The 26,866-nt window shown below is 39.2% G+C and overlaps 1 protein-coding gene across 1 annotated transcript in view; it reads right to left on the minus strand.

Moving 5' to 3' along the window:
* Positions 1 to 22,314, minus strand: part of SNCA (synuclein alpha) — a 74,559-nt gene extending 52,245 nt beyond the window's left edge. The window contains exons 1-4 of the mRNA XM_026101193.2: positions 22,121 to 22,314; positions 20,088 to 20,233; positions 13,324 to 13,365; positions 5,230 to 5,375 (exon numbers count right to left, since the gene is read on the minus strand). Coding sequence (XP_025956978.1) covers positions 5,230 to 5,375; positions 13,324 to 13,365; positions 20,088 to 20,208 — 309 coding nt within the window. The 5' untranslated portion in view covers positions 20,209 to 20,233; positions 22,121 to 22,314. The remainder of the gene's footprint in view (positions 1 to 5,229; positions 5,376 to 13,323; positions 13,366 to 20,087; positions 20,234 to 22,120) is intronic.
* Positions 22,315 to 26,866: the final 4,552 nt, after the last annotated feature.

Below are 26,866 nucleotides of genomic sequence, written 5' to 3' on the forward strand. Positions count from 1 at the left end.
CATTAACTATGTATAGAAGGACTTTTAAACAGATTTATGTAGTTTAACTGTTTTAAAAATGCAGAAGTCATCTTTAACTACAAATGGCAATTAATACCTTTTTGGGAACACCCATGAAGCAATAAGAAATGATAAAACAAAAATCTTTAGAAGGTGTATTATCCGTATTCCAAAACTTAAAGTAGAAAGGAAACCTCCATTGCCACTGAAAAACAGACACAGATTTTTCCAAAGACACTTACAGGATTTGCATCCCTTCTCCCATCAAGACCGCCCAAGTGAACAAATAGCTGTTTGGAGTACACTGTGATGCTTGGTACCTCAATTGAAACTGAGCTGCTCTCGTCTCAGAATTAAAAAGTTTACTTCACAATGCCTTTATTCTGAGCAGTGCTCAATGACTCATGGAGCTTCCCTTGTAAAAAGGGGGGGAAAAGATTTTTATGTATCAGCATATTTGATTATGGTGATTCCCCAGAAGGGATTCACCTTGGTCCTAAGTAATATATAAGGGTCAGTGGAAAAATTTGGTTGAGCATAAGACGAAATATTCTAGCCAAAACAAGCAGTGCTCTCCACCTGTGGAATTTACTTTACTGATTATTTATGATAGGACACCAAATCATAATGAGTCCCAAGAAATACAGGATGGGAGGAGGGAAAGAAAATATAGCGGAGTTACTATTACTTTCATTCTTCTGTATTCATTTTCATAATAAAAGCAACTAGCAAGGGCTTTTAGTTAAATAGCATTTCTTGTTGAAAAAAATTGCCTAATGCTTAAGTTGACAACCTAATTTATGGTCATCTTTCTCCTTGAAAGACTCAAGTCAGTGAGCTATGCTATCCAGTGTCTGCTACTGTAATTCTGTTTTCTGAAGTGCTATCCAGACTGTAGTGTGTTAATAAATTCAGAGTCGCTACAGAAAGCAAAGGGATTCAGTAGACAGATACCAAGCATGCTCTTAAGGAGGCAGCCTGCTACTGTATAACAGCAAGCTTATCAGTGAAGGAAGTCCATCTAACCCTATCTTTGCACCATACTCAGGTACCTTGAGGTTTGAGCTTACCTAGGGATTTGGTGCTAGAACAGTACAAGTAAGTGTTATTCATCATTGTAATAGGAAAATATAACAGCAAATTTATTCTTGAGATGCTAGGGAACCAAAAACATGGAACATCAATTTAATGGGAATAAGAACTTCAAGATGATTCAAAGTAAAAATGGCAAGCCTTATAATCCTTAATAAATTAAGTACACCATATACTGGATAATCACTACCTAGCAGGCCCTAATACTAAGTGGAGCTACACATGTGTACTGAACAGAAAACAGAATATTCTAATAATCTCACAGCTTTCTTCAACTTAGAAAGAGGTAAGTTCATTACTCCAGTAAATGTAGTTTTGTTTGATCTTCTTTTCTTCAATTTTTGTGTGACTAATTTAGAAGCATGACTTGATATACATAAGCAAAATATGTGCAGGCACAGAACATGCTGAAAGCAAATGGATTATTTATATACCCCAGTATTTCATTTATCTTAACAGAAAGAGAAAGCTTTTCTGCTATCAAGAGTCACAATCATTACAAGTAACAGTATCCTTGCTGGCATATTTTGAGATTAGACTCAATTTACAACTTGTTTATAAAGAGTTGATCCATTTTTAATAGGTTTATGCTAACTGCAAGTACTGTATGTATTAAAAATGATTCTTGAGTAAACGCATGCTCGCAACAGCACAAAAGAACTCTGAACTCTAATCTTAAGAATTGTGTTGCCATTTATTAAAACACTACTTGTAGTACATTAACCCCTTTTAAAATTAATACAAACCTAATAACTGCAGTTATCCTTACTGTATACAACAAGCGAGTGTCTTCCAAAGAGTAAATCCTTTAGGGAGTTCTCAGCATGCCACTATTTAGTCAGCCCTGTCAGTCATTAGTTTCATCTGTCACTGCATTGCCTACTTGCAGTGGTTACAAAGTTGTTAGGATTTGGGCTGACAGTTCAGTGTGAGAGCAGCCCTCCAGTATGGCCTCCAGTTGGATGATTATGACTGTTCTTCGTGGTCCAAAACACTGTGCAGAATGGCACACAGCCAGTGTTATTAAGGAGTATACTAGGCAGCCTTGGACAGATGTAAACTTCTCTAGAAAGCATTTTATCAAGAATCTGCCAAGCATTTCCTTTGCACAAATATTCCTGTACCCATACGTAAACACAAACATGCCATCTGGCCGCACTCTGCTCTTTAATGAGAGGGCTGAAAGTCAAAACTAGACCTCTGTTCAGCCACAGGAAAAACACCAATCACAGCACTGGATTACTGGCTTTCACACATGCAAGCAGATCACTAACAGGAAATCCTAGCAATGGCCATCAGTTTAGACAGACTTCCATGCACGTGTTTTGCAAGGGTTGATCATATTTTTATTAGTTCCTGATCCTATCGTTGATGGCACATAAACAACTTCTGCAGTTGCTTGGAGGCCTGCTGAGTTCACAACAGTCCACATGATAATTCAGGTTGGAAGGAGTCTCAGAAGGTTATCTAGTTCCTATCTTCAGTTGCAGGATCAGGAGTCAGTTATGTGGGCGCACGTGACCTGAAAGAGTATCTGTCAGATGTTTAGGGACCAAACTAACAGATCGCTAGTTGATGCCTTTTAGTCTTCTGTGGAAAAACAAAGTCATCCTGCAATGATGCTCCTATTCATTTTTTTCATTTTTGTCAAATCATGTAAGAAATTTAGAGCGCAAGCAACATAAGCTATCATCTTGCATGTGGGATACACAACCATTTGCTTGAGCAGAGTACCAGATGGATGTCCACAGGAAGAACAATCTATCAGAGGCACTGGCTAGCCACACTCAAGCTCAAGGAATGAATTTGCTGGTAGCAGCCTCTTATTTCCAGAGGAGAGCAGACTAAAGATATGACAGACAGAAGTGACATAACCTGACAAAGTTAAATGGATATTTTGATTGTATGCCTTGTTCTTACCTTCTCTTATTTCAGAAAGGCCCACCCTTTTTAAAGGAATTAAAAAAAAAGGGACTTATGTCCAGCTTCCAGTCTAAAAGTATTCACTGGAACAAAACTGCCCCATACCCATGGCTCGCATTCTGAATACCCAGACCCAGACCCCACCCAAATTTCAGTTTACTGGGAAAATCCAAGTCTCATGTACATGTCTGAACTGTACACATAAGTAAAAATATTAGGTTGTAAAATATCTTTAAGTGATTGAATTTTGACCTTAACATTTTAAGTGGTTTCTCTCTTCTTGCAAAACTAGTAAGGCACAGTCTCAAAATAGTCCAGGAGCTGCAGGTGCTAATCAGCTAGATGACCATACATCACAGATGACTGAGAATTTCAAATTAATCTAAATTAAAATGCCCATATCAGGAATCAAATGAATGGTTTTACATATTTAAAGAGCATCACTATTCTGAACCAGGGCTTTGTTATTTACAGGACTAAGGAATAATATGCAAGCACATTATGGACATTCTTTAATTTCACAGATGCGACTTCCAAATTTGATTTGCCATCATGTTTCATATTTAAGCTTTACAGTGTATAGAACAGAATTAAACAAAAGTCAGTACAGAAGTTTGCACTATACTTCATAATTTTAAGGAGCTATAACTGTATACTAATGTCATATTTAAGATGAAAAATGCTAGGTATGGTCAATAAAGTCAGTAACTGCACATTACAGCAATGATGCTTATGAGACTGAGTAAAGTGTTCCAAGAGCTACCAACAGAAAAGAACATAATTCCCAAAGTAAAGCTACTGAGAAGATATTCATAAACTCTAGCAAAAACTAAGGGCATAGACTACTGGGGTCATTCCATACTCATATCTCCACTGGCTATTCCTTAGATACTCAAATTGGTAAATCTCTGGAACAGCTTACACAAAGAACCATGGCCACAGAAAAAGCAATGTTTTCTTTATATCTGAATTTAAAGAAAAAGGTACCAACTCTTCTTCCCCTCCCTCCAGAAAAACTGCTTTGAAAAAGAACAAAACCACTTGTAAAGTGTTTTGAAGACAAGTCAACTACAGTGGAATGAATATCTGTTCACAATGTAATTCCACTTTTCCCCCCCTTCTCTAAAGCACTAATAGGATTTTTAGGTCAGACAGAAATGTTTCAATTACAGATAAGGATAAAGAGTTCTTTTGAAAGGATTCAATTTTAACAGCTCCCCTAGATACTAAATGGAAAAAACCACATCATTGAACAGCTTATTCATTCTAGAATCAGTATAACACCCATCTCTGGGTCATCATTAATATTCTTGGTATCCTTTTTTCCTAACATGTTAGCATTCATGCACAAAACAGTACAAAGTAAGATGTTTGTCTCTTGTCTCCAAACACTAGCATACACATTTCAGAACGCATCATTCCCACCGGCTATCAGGAATCCTACTTTTCCCCAATGGAATTGGAATATGACTGCTGTATACCAGCAATAAAAATGTAGTAACTCCTAGTGTCGCACACTCCTTAAACTTCACCTCTGTGCTAAAATAAAGATATCTACATTTGTTTTTATATGATGTGCTAGAGCAGAAATTAATCTGTAGAGTTCAAAGTAGTTCAGAGGCATTTTTGAGTTGACATTATTATATTTATGGAAGACAGGAAACCTCCAGTTAAGTCTTAATTTTAGATTCACACTTTTTCAAAGTCTAAGGACCCAAGTGTCCAAGTAGTGAGTGGATTGGTACATGATGCATTCTGCTCATCTGTGGAGAATACGGATTGTCTCATTAAACCTCAAGATTCAGCTGTTTAGTCTTTCAGCACTAGAGGATCCCATTTCAGTCCTGAGTCTATTTGCAAAACAGTTATCTTCACATTCAGCTGTTCAGCAGTCTTACAGGTGCTGGCCCTCACTAGAGGCAGCAAAGTTCAGAGCCATCACTAGAGTACACTGAACTGATGTTAGACCTCTCAGAATAGACGGAAGTTAGATACCCAAGTTCAAGTTTCTATTCAGGTTTCCAGATCCTGCAGGCCACTCAAAAACTAGAACATAAACAGCAGGTATTTTCTTTGTTATTCATTTGCTTAGCGTAACAAACCATCCTGCATAAATACCATTTACCGGTCCACAAGACATACTCCATTTTCCACTCAGTCCAGGGAGGCCGCTCAAATTCTGTTTGCTTTGGCCAGAAAAGATCATAAACAAACCTGTTTAGCCAGCTGATCCTTTTTCACCAAGCCAGTAGCTGCTGCAATGTTCCCAGCTCCTTCCACCGTCTTCTGGGCCACTGCCGTCACTCCTGTCACCACAGCTCCCCCAACATTAGATACTTGCTCTTTAGTCTTCTCAGCCACTGAGGAGGAAAAAAAAAATATATGAATGCATTACAGCTCTGGGCCATTACACTTTGTGTACCCCTAGTGGATCATATGATCAAATGATACGATCAGTCTGTTAATACTGGAGGAGCAGCAAAGGTGGAAATAAGGCTTATTTGTGGCTCAATTTCTTTTCCTTGAAAGAGACATTTGCTGTTTTCATTCACATCTAGTTGTACTAGGGGGGAAGAAAAGCCATTGCTTAAGGGCCCTTATTATGCACCAATCCCTGTATAATGTATAACACTTGCATTCAATATAGTACAATTTGGAAATGCATTCCATTTAGTCCATGGAACACACTTGCTGTATGTTACAGGAAATGGAAGACAACATTTCTTACATTAGAGCCAAAAGCCATTAATTATTCTATTATTTAAAACATATTTGATTAATAAGCAGAGCTACTGCTGCTCAGAGGCTAATACAACCTTTTATCTGATTCTATGTAATTTTTGCCCCACTGCTGCTGTTACTATCCATAATGTACTAATCCACAAACAGACTGAATGAGCAGAAGATGCCAAAGCAAACTAGATTAATAACCGACTTCAAAGCCCCAGGGAAGCTACAACTCATTTAGCCTACATATACATCAGTGGTTGCTGTTCTGCCTTTCACAGTATTACACAACTCTTTCTGCTCATTCATTCCCATGGGCTCTTCCCTGCAAGCTGCTTGCACTGTAGTGAGATCACTAAGAAGAACGATCAGATGACTTCATGCCTTAAAGTTACAGGACCAGATGTGCAGAAAACTTGAGCTCCCATCTAGTCATCTAAACAAGAGACTGTTCTTCAAAAGCATCCAACATCAAGCATTGTAATTCTAACTAATCCTGTAGTTTTTACTAGCTAAAACACTACCTGACCCATAAAAGATATTCATAACCCTAGGTACAGTCTTTAGGTATGCAGACTGGACTCTGCCTAGCAAACAGACCCCTCTTTGTGCATTCAGAAAACACTTCTGAAAGAAGATTTCTGTAGGTAAATTATATTTAATTCCTTACACGAAGAGTATCAGCTGTCCATATCACAGGGCACACTGTATAGATTGCTATAATTAGCACTGAACAACAGCAATTAGGCAACAGCTTGAAAAATAAGCAATAGGCATGTTATGAGATTTTTAAAGACCTAAGTAAGTATCTGATGACTGGAAATGGAAGCAAATCACTTAACTGTCTCATTCTGACTTTCAGTGAAAAATTAGTAATGGATTATGAGTGTTTATATTATGACCAAAACCAGGAGCTTTAATTATAAAGCAGGACAATGAACACCATTACATTTCAGTATTGCTCTTTCCCTTTTTCTGGTCTCTTTCTTTCTTTCCCACAGAAGGAATAAGACAAAACCAACAGAAGATATAGGAAAGGGATCTTTGCTTACATTTTCTTCTGTGGGTTTTAAGTCTTTCTTTTCTTTAAGTTTTTTTTCATATGGAAGTGTCATATACTAATTTTTGAAAACTTCTCCCTTTTACAAAATATGTTGAATGACAGAATATTTAACAGACAAATTTAGCAAGCTTGATATTGTCAAGCAATCACATGCTCAGCTGCTCTTAAACAGACTGATCCTCTTCCCTTTGATAAAGTGGTAAGTTATGGTTGCATTGTGTTCATTGTAAGTCATCATAGTTTTCTTATCAAGATCTTCCTCAAACAGTATCAGCAGCAAGATATGAAGAAATAGTCAAGTTCAGTGAACTGTGGATGCCTTAGCTCAGCTGTGATATAAAATGCCTAATTCCTGATGTCACTATTATTACCACATTATAACCACACTCAGATTGTCATCATGGCAATTAGGACCACCTACCAAAAGCAACTATCCAATGACTGAGTTTCCCCCTATGAGAGTATTTTAGGAAATTGTCCAAAGTCTGTTTTCTCCTCCTAGAAAGATTGCTCTAGAAAAGTCTTAGCACACAAACAAAAAGGCAAAGCGTCAGGATGCTAACCCTGTTATTGACACAATAACAAAATACCTGATAAAACTGGCAACAGAAGCAGTATATTTAGATGTACGTCAGCTTCATAGCTTAAGGAAACAGAGAAGAGGCACCACTGAAGATCTCATTTACTGTAACACATAGTGCCTCCAGTTATTTTCACCGTCCTCAGGAAGTTAAGGTAAGCCAAAGTAACAAACTATATTTTTTAACAACTGTTGTCCATAAGGAAATAAGTCAAACAAAAGTGCACAAAAATGGCAGATGTTGAGCATTTACTCAAGTGTGAGCTTGCTTCTGTGTATACAAGTGAAGGCATATAAATGTTCTATCTGACAGTCTCTAGTCACTGCAAAAAGCACTGCCAAATCATTACTCTGGGGAAGCTGGTAGTAATCACTGACATCAATAGTCATGATCATAAGCTGCTCAGCCACTAGAAATCCACCTTCCTGAAGGAAAGCTGTGTTCAAGAGACAAGTCTTGAAGTGTTTTCACCTTGGAAGAATGAAAGCAATCTGCTCTCTGCAGAACACAAGCTAAGCATGGCATCCAAGCAGTATCTCCCATCTCAAAAATGCAGTTCTTATACTCTACATTGGCTCTGCCAAACATGAATTTAGGTATTATTCTTGAGTGAAAACTTCAAACACATAGTTGAGGGCCTTAAATCAGGTTTAGGGCCCAGTTTATAAGCATATCTACATATACTTAAAACATCAGGGTATTTCTAGATATATGAAGATGCTGAAAATTAAAAGCCTAGCACATTAAATATTTCATAGCAACTTATCCCTTGATGTCAAAGCAGGAAGCTGGTTTTCCAGTAAGACACCTTCACAGTTCAGATTTCTGGAGGACAAATCCAAACTACACAGTGTAAATTCTAAAGTGTACTCTTCTGGTGGTAGAAGAAAGCCCTCTTGCCTATCTGTAAGACATATCTAAACACTAAGTTATTACCAGACTGGTTCTGTAAATAAGCTGTAACTCTAACCCTTCCACTATGGAACCCTAGTGATTGGGGAAAAGAAAAATAGGTTTCCAATCTTATGTATTTTACTGTTTACATTAAGTAGTAACAAGGGAAAAAGCATTAAGCACACACAAACAAATCAGTTCAGAATGTAGTTGGTTGATAACAACTAATTAAATCAATCTGAATATCAGGTTGTTTAAATGGCTTTAAATCAGTAAGTCTTTAAGCTGATGTCTGCTTTGCATCACAGGGCTGAGAGATTAAAAGCAGCTTCTACAGAGCTCTGCAGTGCTATGGCTGGATGACTTCCGCCAATCTATGGAGAGATCTCCCAGCCAAGTAAGTGATCTTGGAACAGTATACAATGATCATGGTAACACTAACTTTGAAAATGCACTTCTAGTACTAACTATAGCATTCTACAAGTCACTGTTGCTGAAGCTTTCTTTTCCCTATTTACTATAGGGTACTCTGTATTATAAGGCATTAACATGAAAACTTCTGGAACAATTCAAACTGACAACTTGTTACTTCCAATATTCAAACAATAACTCTGGATAATGAAATGATCCAGAATGAAATGATAATTAAGTGTATACCCTGTATATGTATTTTAGACAAAGATAGCCTGAACTCATTTACAAAAAGCTACTAATACACTGCAGGTTCTTGTATTCACCGATTCACTGGAAGCTACCCAATGGAGTAAAGACAAAAGCAGAAATACCATTGCAAGGAGACTAAGAACATTAAGAAAAAGCAAGAATTATGAAATAAAAGAACTGCAGAAAAAAGCTGACTGTGGGTCCTGACTGTTGAAACTGTTTTCATTCAGCTTCAGATAATTGGCATGTGGTTGAAATATTGATGAAGGAGGCTTTTGTGACCTCATCTTTAATGAGAATTGGTGTTTTACTTTGTCTGATTATTAGGAAATAGTAACTACTGAATCATTGATGCTGTACATTTCTGGACAGTTATCCTTGGGAGATTGGCAAGAGGGACAAATTACACACTTGTAGTCAAAGGCCTGACATGTTAGCTTGTGTATTTGATTTGCTTGCCAGCCTAATTAACACCATATAAGACCAATAAGCAAGACTTCCTCCTTTCTCAGAACTTATAAAGATGGTGACCTGATGAACTCATGTTCACTACATTCCTGTGAGTTACAACAAGGCATTCTCATTTTAGTGTCTTGATGCTGCTAAACCTGGTACAATCAGGTCATGCTAAAAAAAAAAAACAAAAACAAAAACAAAAAGCCCAACACAACTCCTCAGTCTAGTTTGAGTTTGGAAAGCCACTGACTAGAAAACATATTTAGTTGTTCAGCACTTTAAGGCATGTCAGCTCCTGAATCCATTCACCAGCAAAGGGTTTTAAACCAGAAGCTATTCAAAAAGAAAGCTAACAAGACCTTGGAATCTGAACAGGGAAAAAAGGAATGGTCACACACTCATTCAACCTTGCCAGTAAAGATGGTGACCTTTATATAGATGCTTCCCTTTCACATTTTGACACAGCTAGGTGAAAGGCTAGACTGTAAAGCACAGTAATGAGTTTTTCCCCAAAACACACAGCCTTCATGCTCAGTTTAATATTATAAGTCTCTCATATCACTCTTTTACAACATCCCAGATTTCCTGTCCAGGTCAGTAACTGGAAAACAGAGCATCCAGAGTCTTCAGTGAGAAGAAACTTGCTGTTTCTCCTTCCCAAAAAGGAAGGGCTCACTACTTTAAACTCTTCTTTCCCTCAAGAAAGAAACAGCCATGATCTCCTCTCCTCAGTGGACTCCAAGAGGGTGGCCTTATTCATCTCCCTGTAAGCATCATCTGAAAGGTAGCAAAAGGAGAGGCTTACATAGGCCAACCCTATAAAGCATGCATACCACAGGCATGTACAACCAGAAACACGTTTTGGTCTAGGATACTGGTTCGTGTCTGACCATCTCCAATCTCTTAAATTGTCTTCCTTCACATGAAACATTTGATTGTCTCAGGTTTTGCATGAAATCAATACCCCAGGGCATTAAAAAAACCACTAGAATTAACTCAATCCTAGTCCTATGAAAGAGACAAGTAGGCCTTTGAGTGCCAAAAGGCAGTTATGTCACAAACTTAAAGACATTTACTTAAATGGATTTGATTTCTAAGACAACTTCACTAGCACTTCTTAGAGGATCCTCACATTTTATCTCATTGCATCACTACAGTGAATCCAAATTTTCACCTACCATCTCTGCTTCTCAAAAACAACTCTTTATAGACTCTCATCTTCTTTTCAAAAATGTACTAGAGCAGTTCGTCTATTCTTATGCTATTTAAGCCCATCCTGTTGCATTTTAGAAACTGTGCTCTCTGAATTTATAAAGTCCCCTTTTCTCACTGCCACATTGCAACTTGCATGTCTTCTATCCGTTTTCATTCAATCACTACCTTCTGAATTTAATATCCCAGAAATAAGCAAATTGTGGCACAGTTCTCATTAGCTTCATCCATTTCCTGAAGTGGGTGATGAGCTACCACTGTTCTGCCTAAAATTCTCAACTCCTTTATGAAGATTTAGAGAAGCAACATAACAGAAGAAATCTCATTATGTTTTGCATTATAGATTATTTCACATATTACAAACAAGTTCAGCATCTCTCCAAGTCTGTCAAAAGTTCCATTCATCTAGTTCAAGTTCTGTCTTGCTATGAACATGACAATTGATATAGACACTCTCAGAATTCCAGAAAATTTTCTCTCAGCTTTATGGGAAACTTCTTTCCTTCCTCCTAGCCTGCTACAGAGACCCCAGTGCTTTAGAAAACTTCATACATATGCAAATGTTCTTGACTTTTATTCTAAGGCAAAGCCTAGCTGGTCAACATCACCTCTAACTTGTTAGTGCTATCCAATGCTGTTTCCACATCTATGACATTTGGATATATAAAAGCCTCAGATCTCATCTCTGCTGTTTAGAGATGCTTTGCTTCTTTCTTAATTGAGGTCCAACAGGCTGCAATTCCAAACCTCACAAGAACATGCATCTGTTAAGCCTAAAGCTAAATTATGCAGGATGATCAGATGTTCTGCTCAGTTTTACTACTATTGAAAATACTCCTGGCTTATTTCTCAACCATTTATTTGGGGTATGATATTAAATACTGCCAAACAAGTCTACCTACAGTTGTTTATCTTTTCTGAGTTGGCTTACTTGAGCACAGATGAATGATACCATACATAGAACAGGAACATAAAAATCTTCCAACACCCCTGCCCTTCCCCCTCCTTCCCAATTTGTTTTCTTACTTCTTAGGAGAAAACACCTTGAATTTCTTGATCAAGCATTTTCTCACATCTCTAGAAGCCCCATATGCTACAGCAGAAAATTACGTTCTATTCAATGCACTGAAGTCAGCTTAGGTTTTCCTGCACTGTGCAGAGATCAAAGAACTCCCTTCATTTTGCCTCTTACCAGTCACTTCACATTATTGATTACTGATTTCAGTTCATTCCTAAAATGATCCTTGCAAATCAATTTAATATGCAAGTTTACTCTATTCTTCAGTGTATAAGTACTAATGAGAAAACATATGCACAGCATTAACTTCAAAGTTGGAAAGTGCTGTTGCCATTGAGGGATTATACAGTTCTAATATATCACTTTAAAATCCTCATAACCAGAATTGAAACCCTTTCTTTAATCTCAGGACTCTGAAATTTGTTTCTTTCCAAAAGCCACTTCCCTTCCATCTTGCCATCCAACCTGGTCCAGTGAGACATGAGTCACAAGAATCTTCTAGGAATAGAGGAAATGATGGGATATGTCCGTACCACAGCCACAGCATGCCTTTGGCTGCAGTAAATACTATCTGAAATTACACTACGCATGTGTTGTTGGAACCAGACCTCAGGCAAGGATGAAGAAGCCACCAGGAATAACACTCAAGCGTTCAGTTCATATGGAATTCTCTACTGCCACAGCTACACTTAATCATACTAGAGGTAGTCAGTTTTAACAGTAGTTTAGGTATAGCCACACAGGCCATAGTTACAGCAACAACTGTACTGCAAGTCTAGAATTAGACTGCAGGGGTAAAACTCCATTTTGCATCAGTTCCACTGTAGGTAACCTAGAAGACCTCACCATGGACAAGCTGCTGACATTCTTTGCCTTAAATGCAAAGATTATAGAAAAATCTTTCCTTTCTACCTTTTCTCTCAACCACTGCTGTATGAAGAAGTTCCTTCTGCATTATTCTCCCTCTTTCTAAATTTGTTGCAATAATCTCTGCCTCTTCCACTAGCACCAGCCTTGTCTGACTGGTTCTGCTGAGGCCCTAAATCATCAGATTGGAGTCCTCCCGACATATATCCAAGTCCCTTCCCACTTTGCCTTCCACATTCCTCCTTCAGTGGCATTCCTTTTCTCCACTCCCACCTCCATACCGCACTTCCTGCTCAGCTCAAGGACACAGACTTTGTCACAAGAGCCAGGCTTCCAGTTTCTATAGGCAGAAGTTCTTTATAGCAGAACAAATCAAGACAGAATTCAATTTTATGCCAACTGGTTTATGACATTCCAGCATAGAATATTTTACCTTTGACAAAAAAAAAAAAAAAAAAAAAAAAAAAAAAGACAGGAAAACCCTTGACTTTTATACTTCTAAAAATGCAGGCTATTTCTTTCTGTTTAGCAATCTGGTTTGATTAGTCTCCTGGCTCATGCCAGGATACCTTGATTTGATTTGGAACAAGGCTGAAAAACCCAACTCGCATCAGCAACTATATTAAATATAAATATCTGATCTTAAGAGAAAACTGTACCGATTGACCAAACAAGTGTTCCTTTCTGTCTCTCGATCCTTTTTAACTACAGGTTTTCTATTCTTCACAAATTAGCCTGCTCTCAGAAAAATACACATAGTATTTAACAAATAAATTACTAACCGCAACCCTCGGGAAGTAGTTGAAATAATGTATTAATTTTCTTACCTGTCGTGACACCATGAACAACCCCTTCCTTGGTCCTGGAACCTAAATAAAGAACAAACTGTTAGATAGAAGGTAATGCTAGGTTGCCAATATATTCCTAAATATTGATGAAGGCTAAATGACTGATAAAGAGGCATCAGTAGATAGATTTTAGTTGCATACGATATATCTTAAGACTATTAAAATTAATCCCAAAGAGATTCAATCTAAGGGAAAGGCCAAAACCATCAATAAAGATCAACTGCATAAGTGTATTGACTATGGAAACACGAATATTACAATACAGGAAACACTTCTGTAATATTGTTTTATATGTACTGACTTCCTTGCCATTTTAATTGTGTTAATTAAGCATCCCACTCTGCAAACATACATGGATGATGCTGCATGGAAGCCATGTTATTGTTAACATCCTAAAGAGACTCAAGCATGCATTTTTAGAAGATGAGAGCAAAAGTTGCTAAAGGATCCTTACAACTCCATCTAACAACTCCTACTCAGGTCTCAGTTTGCAAGGGTTAATGAATCTTACTGAACCTACAGAAACATATTGGTTATAATCATGGGAAGCTTGCAGAAACATTAGCCAGGATTAGATGGAAAATACTCTGAAAGAGAAGCATTAAATAGGAGATAATACTTTAACATGAACGTGCCACTGCAGTCACACCCAAGGTCTCCCTAGCATCCTTCTTGTCACAGGCATGTACAGACTATGCAAGGACCCTGCACAGACAAACCTAAAATTAGTAGGCTGAGCCATAACACTACATCTGTGTGGGTGATGCAACTTTGTCACCCTAAAAACCAAACCAACTTCTGGAATGCTTATGTAAAAATATGACTTTTTGGCACCCTGCATGAAAGGGAAACAATCTCTAGCATCTTCAGTGATGAGAGGAAAATTAACATACATCGCTTTTCTCTCATGTCTTTTTCCTACCAGAGCTATTTGTCAGAGTTCTGTAATTTGGCTATGTTTCAAGGATTTTTACTCATCTGTGGACTATGAAGCTTAACAATGTGCAATTAAGCCTTACAGAAATATAGTTTAAGCCTCTTAGTTCATTATCTTTCCCCGGGTCTGCCAGAGACAGGGTGACTTCTTTTACTATGAAAAAAATTACCTTGCTACACAATTTTTTGTCTGGATGCTAGTCAATATTTGGGGCCTTATCATTTATTTTTCTAACTTTAGACTCCTAACATCCATGTAAGTATTAGTATATCACTACATATAAAATACTATACTACAGGTGCATATGGAGGTAGATACATGTTTTCATTAAAACTAAAAAGCTACTAGTTGAAACCTGAGAAAGTGAACTTCACAAACAGTATCTATATCAGGGAGGAAAGGTAATAGGAAAAGCTGGAAGGATTCATATTCTTTAGCATGATAAGAAAGCAGCTCTTTCCACTATTCTTTACAATAATAGAACTAAATATTGAAAATAAAGTACAAGCTCATCCAATGTTTTACTTGCTGCTAGTGCCAACTTTTGAAGCTTAAACCATGTATTCGTGGTACTATGAGATTGATTACAGCATTAAAAAGGCTTTGTCAAAGAGTGAGAGCAGAAAAAGAAAACTGTTGTCAAGTCAAATGACTTCACATTCCTTATAGTGTTACAGTTGTCTTGGAAAAATGAAGCAGACAGACCTGCTGAAAGTGGTTACTTTGAAAAACATTGACTCCTGGTTTGAGAATTAGTTAACCAGTTAATGAATACATTGAACAGCTGAGAGGTTCCCCCCTCTTATTCTCATTTGCTCTTTAAAAAAAGCTTTTCTTTCAGTGAAAACACCTATCATTTAAAGATTGATTAATTTGATTAATCCAAGGTGGTAGGATCTTTTTAATGTCTGAGAACTTGTTTTAGGACTTTTGCTTCTCAGTCTCACAGGGTCGTGAGATCTGAAGAAGCAATGCACTTCAAATACATACTGAAATTTAAACAGAACCAGTTCTACCCACTTCTAGAGAGAGACTAAAGAACATTTTAGGGCTTCAGTGGGTCTATTGGAATGCTTAAGTATATATACTTATAAAAAGCTTTGTTAGATTGGAACACAGTCTCACTGATCTTGAAGTTAGTCTTCAATGCTGGGCTAGATCATCCAAACTATTCACATGCCAAGCTATGAATAGCAGGTACTCAGTCCTTGGGGCTGGTAAGAGAACTCACTGAGGAACTCTACACTGCACCCATCTCCAGAGGAACACCTGCTAGTTGATTCTTACTTTGCTTACCCTGGTGTAACACTGCTATAACCACTATTAGTTTAAAAAATGCTAGTCTCCATTATTAAAGATATGCTTTTCTTTAAGGATAGCATAGCTAACAGACCCATACAGAACAGATATGCATAGCCAAATCCACCCATTGACAAATAACCGGCTAAGCAGCGGTCCAGACCTTACAACATGTTAGAGTTAAATACTATTTGCTCTATCGCAGCACACTTGCATGGAAGAAGTTCTTTGTGGTCACAGCTATAACAGGATCTGTAAGTACAATAGGACCAGCCAGAACAGGGCCTAAATGAAACAGCTGTATTTAGCAGGACAAATTCTGGCTAGCAATGAAGGAAAGCTAGTCATCCCCATAAGTTCCTGATAGAAACTGACTGACTTATTGCCAACCCCAAAAACATCACAAGAATCTTGTATCCTGCCTAACAGTGGGAAACGCAGAAATCAGAGCAGGAATGATAAAGACAAAGGGACCTGACACTGACTGACACTGCTTAGGTGATACAGGAACAATTGTAGTACATAGTAATGCTACTTTTCATGGCTATAATACACATGGACAAGGCACACCAAAACCAAATTTTTGCCTTTCTGCAGTCACCAAAAAAAAATCTTTATTACATTCTTACCACCACTATCATTCAGTAAAACTGTTCTGTATATCAGCAAGTTGGCAATACACTCATTTCTGGGCCCTTTAGGAGATACAGAGAATATACCAAGCAAGTTCTTCTTGAAAATCAGGTCACTTATTAACAGCTGGTTGAAAACAGGGAACATAAGCCCAGGTTAGGGAAAGGAGAAATCAGCACCTAAGGAAGATATTTGCTACTAAGTGCTGCCTACTTAGATTTCTGACAAGGACTTTTGCACCCCATTATTTCACCAGATGGACCTTGAATGCCCTGACTATTCCACTGGCCTTTCTTTTACCAAAGGAAAATAAGAAACCTTATGAGAAGAGATTGCAACAGAGGAATTTGGATGATCTTGCCAAATGGTTCAAGACTGTGCTGTTCTGACCAGGTGCCAGCATAGCACAGGGAGCAGTAAACGCTCTTCTGGCTACCCACTCCTCTCCTGATAAGCTATTCCTTTCTTCTATGGTAGAATACAGTTAAAGTGATCAACCAAGGAATTTCTGTTCTGGACCACTGCAAATGCACTCAAGAGTCAATTGAACAAAAACTTTAGCTCCCTGGTAACCACACAAGGCTCAAAGGAACTGTTTAGCAGTATATTGCTGATAGTATGCAAGAGCATTACACTGTTGCTGTCAGCTCCCAGTCTCAAAATGAGTGGGGGTAAGGATTGCAACTCATTTCATTATTGCTTCACACCCACAGCTCTTGAAGGAGACATGGAAACCCAGTTCTAAGTGTTATAGCACATGCAATTCAGGACTGCTGAATCTCAACCCTCCTTTCTAATCAATGATCACCCCATTCTTTCATATATTAGGAAAAGGTCCTGATGCTCAGCTTGTATTACTCAAGACAGAGCCACTGATTTCAGCTGACCAGCAATGAAGTATGTCAGTGGAGGAATTCAGGAAAAAAAATGAAATCCTGAGAACTCTGTAGAGTATATTGAAGTGTCTTAGATACTAAAAGGCACAACAGAGACCATGGGAGGAAAGAACAGAATTCAGCATGAAGGAAAAAAAAATCCCTTCCCATAGCCTTTCTTTGAGAGTTGTGTCCCCCCCTTGCACCAAGAAAAGAAGGAAATAATTACAATAACATTACAACCCAAGCAATAGCTCATTAATTATAACTTTTACATCATAATATAATTCTATACAGTTTCAAATAGCTAACCACAATCTGGATAGAAAGGTACAGCTGCTTTCAATATTTACTTAAATTCCACTGATTTCAGTAAGAAACTAAGACTTATGGGAGTGAGGCCAAAGATATGGAATCTCATTAATTCTTTCTAACAGTGGAAGGCTCAATGTCATGGAAATGACTGACTGCTGAAACTGAAAATTATAAACAGGTTCATCTCAGCCCCAATTTTGGTAGAATCTTTTGCTAGATGTCAGGCAGCTTTCATAGCAGAGTCTGCTTTTGAAAAACTCCTATCTGAAAATCTAACTATAGAGATAGAGATAGAGAGAGGAAAAAACCTTAAAAGCTCTAATGCAATGTGCTGCTTCTTCCCTCCACTTACAAAGGGGTTTCACCACACTAAGCCTTTTGGATTGCAGCCATTATCAGCCAACAGAACCAAGAGATTATCACCTTAACCTTTGCTAATGCTGTTCAAGGGAAAGAGTTACCCCTGCTGTGCACTTGAGAAATAGAAAGAAACACCTAGCTCTTCGCTTCCTCTCAGAAAGAGAAGACCGCTCAAGGCAGCCTAAAAACACTGCTTTGGCAAGGAGCGCAGAATGGTGACCTAGTTACAGCTGGCCTCTGCCAGAACTGAGCCCTCACAGAGGTCTCCAAACACTATTACAGTGCTTCACTGAGTCTCTTGATTTCTACTGTTCTCTAATGTTTCTTCTGGCTTTTTCAGTTTCAGTCAGAGAACCCAAGGAACTAACAACCCTGCAGGCATACCACTGTGGTCCTTAACTGGTCAGTTGAAATCTAAGTAAAAAGATGAGCTAGGGAAATTGTGGCTTGCTTGATCAGAGATGGGCAGGCACACATCCAGCTGCTAGAACTCCTGAAGAAAGCTTCTGACCACAGACTTGTTGACCTGTGCTACTGAAACAACATATATAGCTCTTCCCTCCTGAAAAGAAGTCCCCTGCTCTGGAAGGGATCAGTCACCATTATTGCAGTAGTATGTGTAGCTCCCTATCACAGCTCAGGGCTCAACTGTCTTAGGTATTTTATTCTTAAAATAATAGCAGCTCCACCCTCCAAAGCTCACTCTCAGCAGAAGCATATCTGAAGACAATTGGAAATCTGTTGCCTTTGGGAACAGAACTGGGTTCCACCTTGACTGCAATCAGGAAGACAGGTCAGGCATAAAGATCAATTCAGCACACAATATAGGTTTCCAATACACCAAAACCCATGACCCTAGAAGCATGGTCAGGAACTACAAGAAAATGAAATAAAAATGGAAAATCCTACCCCAATACCTAAGTGCACCATCAAAGTATGACATACAGTGAAATAGCAACAGCTATTTTGATACTGAAAATGAGAAGAGGCTCATTTAAAAGACAGATTCATCTCACAATTAGTTGCCAAAATAGCTTCCATTTCTGCTGGCAAGAGCACCAAGTTTTGCTATGCCTCAGCAGGAGAAAAAGTACGTTCAAAGTGAGTAGTCCAATCTACCTAGAGCAGAAAATTTGGGACATCCTGGTGTTAGCCCACAAGGGCAGAGGGAATCCCAAAAAGACTTGGGAATAACAGAGACCTCAGTGATCCCTTTTGAAAGAAAGGCCTCCAGTTTTCAGCTCTAACTTCTTTGAAACCTGTGCACATCTCCCTCAATACACACAGCATCCGTTACAAAATCGACCTGCTATCGTTATCAAAAAGAACAGACTACCAAAAAAGACTATCTTTTCCTTTCCATTCTTCTACAGCCCAAATTGATTTGATGAACAGGAGAGGCAGATCCATAAATGGTTTTTAAGCAATCATTTATTCATAATCTTGACAGATTGTTTTCCTGCAAGTTTTTCATGGCAGCATTTGCCAGATAGTTCTCTAAAGCCTGATACTAAGTAAAGATTATGATCTCACAGTTACAGTACTGATCTGGATTTGTACAGATTATCATGCTTGGCTCTGTACTAAGTTATTGTTTCCCCATTGTTACCTGCCTTATAGTGGCTCTTCCTTAATGAGGCATGGAGAGAAGCTGCTATGGATGTACAGTTGTGTTGAACATGAGCATAATCTCAAAAGACAAGATGATATGGCCACACAAAATGTTACTGCTGGGAATCTTAAAAATTGGGAAAAGAGAGAACAGGCTCCTTTCTAATGAGTGCATTCCCTTCCACTTCATTTTATTCCAGGAGAAAGCAGTCAGCATTGTTTATGATCAAATCCTGAATTAACCTCTCAAGCTTCTTCTCTTAAAAAACTACTTAAAACCCACAGGTTCTGTAGGATTCTGTGAAGCCTCTTTCCATTTTAGCTTTTACATCATTTTAGCATACCAATCACCTCTTCAACCTTAACATAGTAGACTTCTTGAATAGAGTGCCAGCTAGTCTCCTGTGTTGTAAGGCACCGTCTATGATATACATCTTGTTCTGTACAGTCTTAGATATACGGCTCCACAGTGTAGTAATACACAGCCAGCACAATGCAACAGCTTAAAACAAACATTCAGCTTCAAAGAAATTGTCCCCAGGAGGGCTCAACTCATCTTGTTTGTTTTCCAGGATTCTCCTATGAGTGCTTATGGGTTTTTTTATTTATTTTTAAGAGAAGAGTAGCTTTGAGAACCAGCTTTCATTTTTTTCGGATAAGCATGAACATCAGGGAGCACCAGACTAGCTGCGTGATCTCTGCTGCCCACCTACCCACATAGAGGACACCCTCTTTCGTCTTTCCGGCTGCTTCTGCCACACCCTGCTTGGTTTTTTCTGCTGCTGCTACAACTCCCTCCTTTGCCTTGGAAAGCCCTTTCATGAACACATCCATGGCTGAAGAATTCCTTCACGCAGCTCTGGAGAAAGAAAAAAAGAGGGTCAAACACTTAAAAAAGCAAAAAACCTCTTATTTGAAGAAAAGGAAGATTTTGTTCAAATTTATTGGAACCACAATTATTTAAAAATTCATTATATATAATTTACACCCAGGTATTTTGTAGCTTTCATCCACATTTCTCTAGTAATACGCACATACATAAAGCTAACATTCAGTATTTCAGGTAAAACTGCTCAACAGCCAAACATAAGGAGTTCTGTTAGGTCAATCCCCTTTACGTTTTCTCATACACTGCCATACATAGCAAATTAGATGGCACTACAAGAGCAATACTCTCACAAGCCAAGAAAGGCTTGGGAAATTTCACTAGAAACTGAAACCTATGAAGAGGCTGGTGATAATGCAGGTTGTAATAGGAAGACAGATATGACATTGATATGACAAGTGTTTTCATTGCCTCTACCAGGGCACCATTCCCTTCAAAGTAAAGTTTTGTTCATGTACTGATTACAAGATCTAGCCCCATGATTTGATGACACTCCACATCTCCTCATGCAGAGGAAAAAGACAACGTAAGAAACACTGCTAACTTGAAAAAAAAAAAGCCCTCTAAGTGACAAATGTTCACTTGCTATTGTTATGAGAAACTGCTGTTATAACCAAAAAGGACTACAGCAAATAGAAAACGCTAGGGGAGGGGAGTTCCCCCCCAGTAATCCAACATTTTGTGCACAGCCAGTGTCACTCTTCTGGAAACTGAGTTTCCCTGTGTGTTCTTCACATGCATCAGGAATGAGGAAAGATTTTACTTAGTAGAAAAGCAAGACTATGCAATTTTTAAAGCAGTAAAGCTAGCAAGCGAGTTCTGTGACAGATGTGCAACCCAGCACTACATTTAAATTAAAATAACCGTTAAAACTAAAGAGTCAAGTTCCCTTCAACAAATCAGTTATCAATAGCCCTTTTCTTTCCCTCTTTCTCCACCCACACAGAAAGAAGAATCGGTGCCTGTTATTTTCTCTTCTGTGCCGAAGGCTGAGTAGGAGGAATGGCTGTCTAGGAAAACATCTGGGCTGCTGCAGCTTTCTACTAACTTGTGATGAGCACTTGACGAAAGGTAGCATTTGGGCTTCACTGAGACAGCCTGCACTATCCGTCACCCCGGAGGGGGCGGGGAGGAAGGGAAGAAGTGCCTTTCACAGCCACAACAGTCCCAGTCGCTGCCACGCACCCCTCCCTGCCACCAGCCCCCGGGACACTCCTGCTCGCCAGGGGCATCCGCGGCGCCCTCCCCCCGCGCGCCGCCCTCCCCCCGCTTCGAACGCCGTTGCCCAACGGTCGCCCAACGGTCACCCAACGGCCGGCGGCACGTTCCCGCCCGCCCCCAGGTACGCGGGCACCTACGGAGGTGGGCGGCGCCACTACACATATATTTATATATGTAGGCACTCACAGAGAGGGAGGGGGCAGTGTGACCATACCTATGGGCACCTGCAGAGGGAGAGCGCCTGGGCAGGGCGACGTGACCGTGTGTGTGTTATACACGCACAGGCACCTAGCGAGGAGGAGGGCAGGGCGACACGACCAGCGGGGCACCCGCAGGCTCCCGCTGACACGGGCAGGACAAGGTGCGGCAAAACCTCCCGACTTCTCCTCCCCCCCCCCCCCAAACGTTCCCTCAAGAATGAGGTTCAACGGGAGGTGTAAATATATATATGTATTATGTATAATATCAAACCCCAGCCTTAGGCGTTACAGGAACCGAAAGAGCCATTCCCGGCTGCCGCGCCGCACAGCGCCCTCTCCCCCGCGGAGCGCCCCGGGGAGGCAGCCGCCACCGCCCCGCAGGGGAGCGGCGCCGAGGCAGGCGCCCCCTCGCCCCCGTCCGCGCCTCACCGCCACTTACCGCCGGCTCGCACCCTTTCTGATGAGGCTCTGGAGCAGGGAAGAGGGCGAAGCGCCGAGAGGCCCGAGGGGAGCTGCCCCCTTCTCAGCACATCCCTGAGGCGCGGGAGAGCGAGCCGAGTCTCCTGGCGCCACCGCGATGGCAGCCCGGCAGGCAGCGAGTGTGAGGGAGAGGCAAGGCGAGGGGTGGAGAGAGAGAGAAGCACCGCGGGAGAGAGGGGAGGAGGGGAGGAGGAGCGGAGGCACGCTGCCGCCACACTCCCCCCTTCTCCCGGCCCACGCTGTGGTGGGGTTTGCTGCGGGGGGGACGGACCCCGCCGGGGAATCGCGTCGGAGGCCTCACGCATCTCCGGCACCCACCTCCGTGCTTCGTCAGCGAAAACGAAGTTGGAGGCATGATAAACTGGGGGCGTTCTGTTTTCAGTCAAGGCAGATCCAGAGAGGAAGATGAGTGAAAGGAAGATCAGCAGTCTCCCTCACCTGTGGCTCTGCACACCCACCACCTGCTCAAAACAGAGGCTTCCAACACCTGGAAGTATATGCAAGTATTTGATGGCAGTTGCAATCCACCTATATCCCACTCGACTCAGGCTTAGAAAATTCTCCCTCTACTTCTAAATCTTTGGTCCTAAATGACTTCAGAGTTAAATGCCACTATGTTTTCACAATGCTTACATTCCTAGCCCATTTTTAATATGGAGACCAATGCTTTTGAGGATGTAATTTGACTTAGTCCTATCACACAAGTAATCTGCACTGCAGATCAGGAACACTATGAAAAGCCCAGCCCAGCTCCTGCCAATCCCTATGTCCCTCTTAGTCCCTGCTACTCATGTCTCAAGCTGATGCACAGAAGACACTTTTTGCCCAGGGAAAGCTTTCAGACTTGTTCTCTATTTTGGTAGCACAATTTAGGCATGAAAAGCCAAGACCAGCAGGAGACAAGGTATTAGAACAGATGGACCTGCAGCCTTCATGCAGTAGTTTATGTACTGTTTAAAATCCTGCAAGACCAAAGAGACAGTTTCCTTGCCTATTTGTTTATTCCACTCCAAAAGGAGAGACAAAACATGGCATAGATACAATACAAGGATCTGACTTGCAAGAAACATCTTGCATTCCTCATCCTGTGGCAGAATTTGCTGCTCCCCTGGTTTTAGTTTCATTCTGAACATGCAGCTGGAAGGTTCCTTTAGAAGCCTTAATATTTTTCTACTGTATAGTAAACTTCCAGGTGGTTTACCCCACTACAAGTTTTAATCAACTAGATGTTCAGCAATATATTGTCTTTGTCTAAGATGCTGATTTAAAACATAAATAATTCACTCAATTCTGCCTTCAAGAAAGCCTTTTTTAAAAAAACAGCAATTAAGGTACATAAAGTACCTCATCTCATTCACACTGTAGTGAAACTTCCATCCCCCCACACATGGGGAATTGTTTTTCCTTGCCATGTTATTGCAATTTACAGTAGCAGAATTCCCAAAGATCAAATTAAAGTATTTCTACTTAATACTCAACAAAAAGCTTAATCCCTTAAAGTATTTCTACTTAATACTCAACAAAAAGCTTAATTAATCCCTTTAAGTTCTGGGTTCTCCCCCCCCCCCCCCACCCACATACCTGACACAAGAAGGAAAGAACATCTAAGGAACACACTGATAGCTTCATCTTTTTCGCTGACCATATATGCTAACTTTTTCTGGACTGTCTTAAATGTGTCAGAACTGATACATACGCTCTAGAAAATAGTTTGTTGGCTCTGAAATCAGTGAGAGCATCTGGAAAATTCCATGGGTAAGCTATCTACATATTGAAGCTCCAAGGATCTTTACAGTTCGGCTGTTTACCAATCATTCTCAAGTTCCCAGGTACCTTTTAAGAGGAATAATTCCACTAACAAACATTTTACAGGATTAGTTTCTAGAATATAGAGGCTTTTCTGCACAATACAGTTGACAATCTGAGACTCAGCATGCACAGATTCTGAGACATCACAACATTTACCATGGCCTTCCATCAGCATTTATCAAGTTTGTATATAAGTTATTTTGGATGCCTCAGAGAAAGGATTTCAACGATATGTAGGAGATGCACACACTAACAGAGGGTATTTTTGTTTTAGAAAATCATGCTACCAGACCTTAATCCTTTTGTTTATGACAGCAGCTTCTGACACTGTCAAAAAAGTCAAGATTCAAAAATAACCTGTGAAGTTCCAGGTCAATAGACAGGTTATAGAAACTCAGTAAAAATTGACTCATGCTTCAAGCCATTCTGGGAAACAGACAGTTATAAAGAAACAAGTCAATGAAAATCAGAAGTTTTTGTCAGAGGAAAAGCAGGATTGTTAGCTGCATTTTTATTTCAGTTACAGATTTAACTGAGCATATTTCAGTACATAAAAAGAATTAATAGTACCAGAAACAAGAAAAACTTTTTCTAGGAATTCAAAGGATAAAATTCAGAAATATGAATATGTTTTACCGACTCCCTGGTAGGCTGCAGTCCTGCAGAGCCCCAGAGATGCGGGAAGTTCTCTGCTGGCCTAAAATGCCTCTGTACATATGCATTGCATTGCGAGAACCAAATTTAACTACTCATCAGTGAGTAGTTCCTGACAGATTATATCACAAAAGGGTGCACATTTTATTTGCACTACTTATTTCCACAAGCTATTCCATTTTCATTATATTGTCATCTCCGGGGACAGTTTCTTTCAGAATAAGAAATATACAAAGGCCCTATAATTAGCTAAAAGACACAAGTCATCTCAGAAAATGGATAACGAAACAGTTAAAACTTCCATTCTCCATAACTAGATATTCTGTAACCTGTCATTCAGCCCATCCTCAAGTGCCATTCACAAAATACTATAATAGTAACTGGTTTCAGTTTCAAAATCCACTTTTAAATTTAAGAATTAGGGGTAAGCTAAGGAAATTTCTAAGGCAATTTTAAGAAGCACCAAGGTGCTTCAGGGAAGAAATGTAGTATTACTGAAACTAGCAAAATGTCTTAAGTCAGTTACCAAAACAAATTCAGTTTAAAAAAAAGCATTATACTATTAAACTTGAGTATTCTCTTTTATAATGTAGTTGCCCGCTGCCTTTTGTGGCAAGTAGTGCCACTTTCACTAAAGCAAGTTGTTCTAACTAAAATCAGAACAGTTTCTTATGTGCTATAACTGCTATTTTGCTCATGTTTACCTCTTATACAGGTTCCACAAAAAACCAAATCACTAGTGCAAAGTTTGGGCTCAAACTTAGTGCTATTAGCCTTAAATATTCTCAGACAACTTGCAGGCAATTTTGAAGCTAGCTCACCCTTTTCACTTAAAAGGGCACATATAGATGTATAATTAGAGCTAAAGACTTCATATTGTTTTTTACCTTGGTTATAGTCTTTTACAACAGCAGAAGATAAATATGGAAAAATAGAACAAGATCTAAATGAAATATATTCTTCCACATTTTTTTTTTTTTAATAGAAGCTGTAAGGAGAAGTCTTTGATAACAGTAGAAAACTTTAGGTCAATTTCTACCCTTCATTCTCCCACTAAAATAATTCACTGCTTATTATAAAAGTTTTACTGTAACAGAGTATTTTAAAAAAAATTCTTGAAGCCTCAGAAATACTGTAGCAAAGACAATGTTACATCCTATGCTTTAGTGAAAGCTTCATATTAGTAGAAAGCTAGCTTTTAGGAAAACATACAAACAGGTTAAAAGAGCTCAGAGGTTATTCAGGCTCACCACATACACCAACTTTATTGCTCCCTAGCCCAGCAATTTATATACCTTAGGGCTGGTTGAAAGCTGCTCTTTTATAATTCCTTACAGCTGTGTGAAACACTACTAACCCAAGCTTGTAACCTTAGTCCCTAAATTAGAATGCCTTTATAAAGAGCTGGTATTGAGCCCCTTATTTAAATGTTATCTTCTAAGTTTGAAGTTAATTTTTTTTTGTCTAGTATGTGAATATGAAAATAAATTATTACTTTTTGTTAAATTAATATAAATCTGGATTTATTTTCATAAAACTCTATGAAGAAAAGTTTGGAGGTTTACAGCTGCTTTTTAGCCTTTATGAGGCTTCTTTTTTGTCTGGTATTTATCCAAGAGAAGTATGTTGTTCTAGTACTAAACAAAGCAACAGCTTGAAGGATAATAAAAACAGCTAGTTAAAAATACAGACGCAAAGACAAGAGGGATCAGTTAACAGAGTAGAAATAAAATATAAAAATTCAGCTCTAGGATTCAAAATGGCTACCTCTGATAAATTCTAGATCAGAGGATGAGAGGGTACAAAAGAAAAAAAAACCAAGAGAATGAATATCATGCAATAAATTCTTCATTCTGCAAAGGGACGGGACTTAGTGAAAAGCAGAATTAAATACAGTAGGGAATTAGGACTACATGTCCAAGGTTATTCCTGTTTAAAGAACATTATCTACAGCTGTTTTTTGGGTTGTCGCCACAGCGCTATTCATATAACTGTAAGTTCTCCCCTGAAGCCTTTCCTGTCTGAAGAAAGGATAGTAGCAAGCAGATTGTTCCTTGATCACATTTAAAACAAATCTTTGTTTAATGGCACTGTTTACTTTGCATGAGCAGCTAGAATAAAAATCAATTGAATAGTAATAAAAGCATCTTGAATCAATCTTGTATTGTAGGATAGTTTATTGGTTTAGTTGCTAGTGATCAAGTAAACCTACTTTAATCACTACGAGAAAAACAATTACTGA

Source organism: Dromaius novaehollandiae, chromosome 4 (genome assembly GCF_036370855.1).
Source record: "Dromaius novaehollandiae isolate bDroNov1 chromosome 4, bDroNov1.hap1, whole genome shotgun sequence".
Classification (NCBI taxonomy): Eukaryota; Metazoa; Chordata; class Aves; order Casuariiformes; family Dromaiidae; genus Dromaius; species Dromaius novaehollandiae.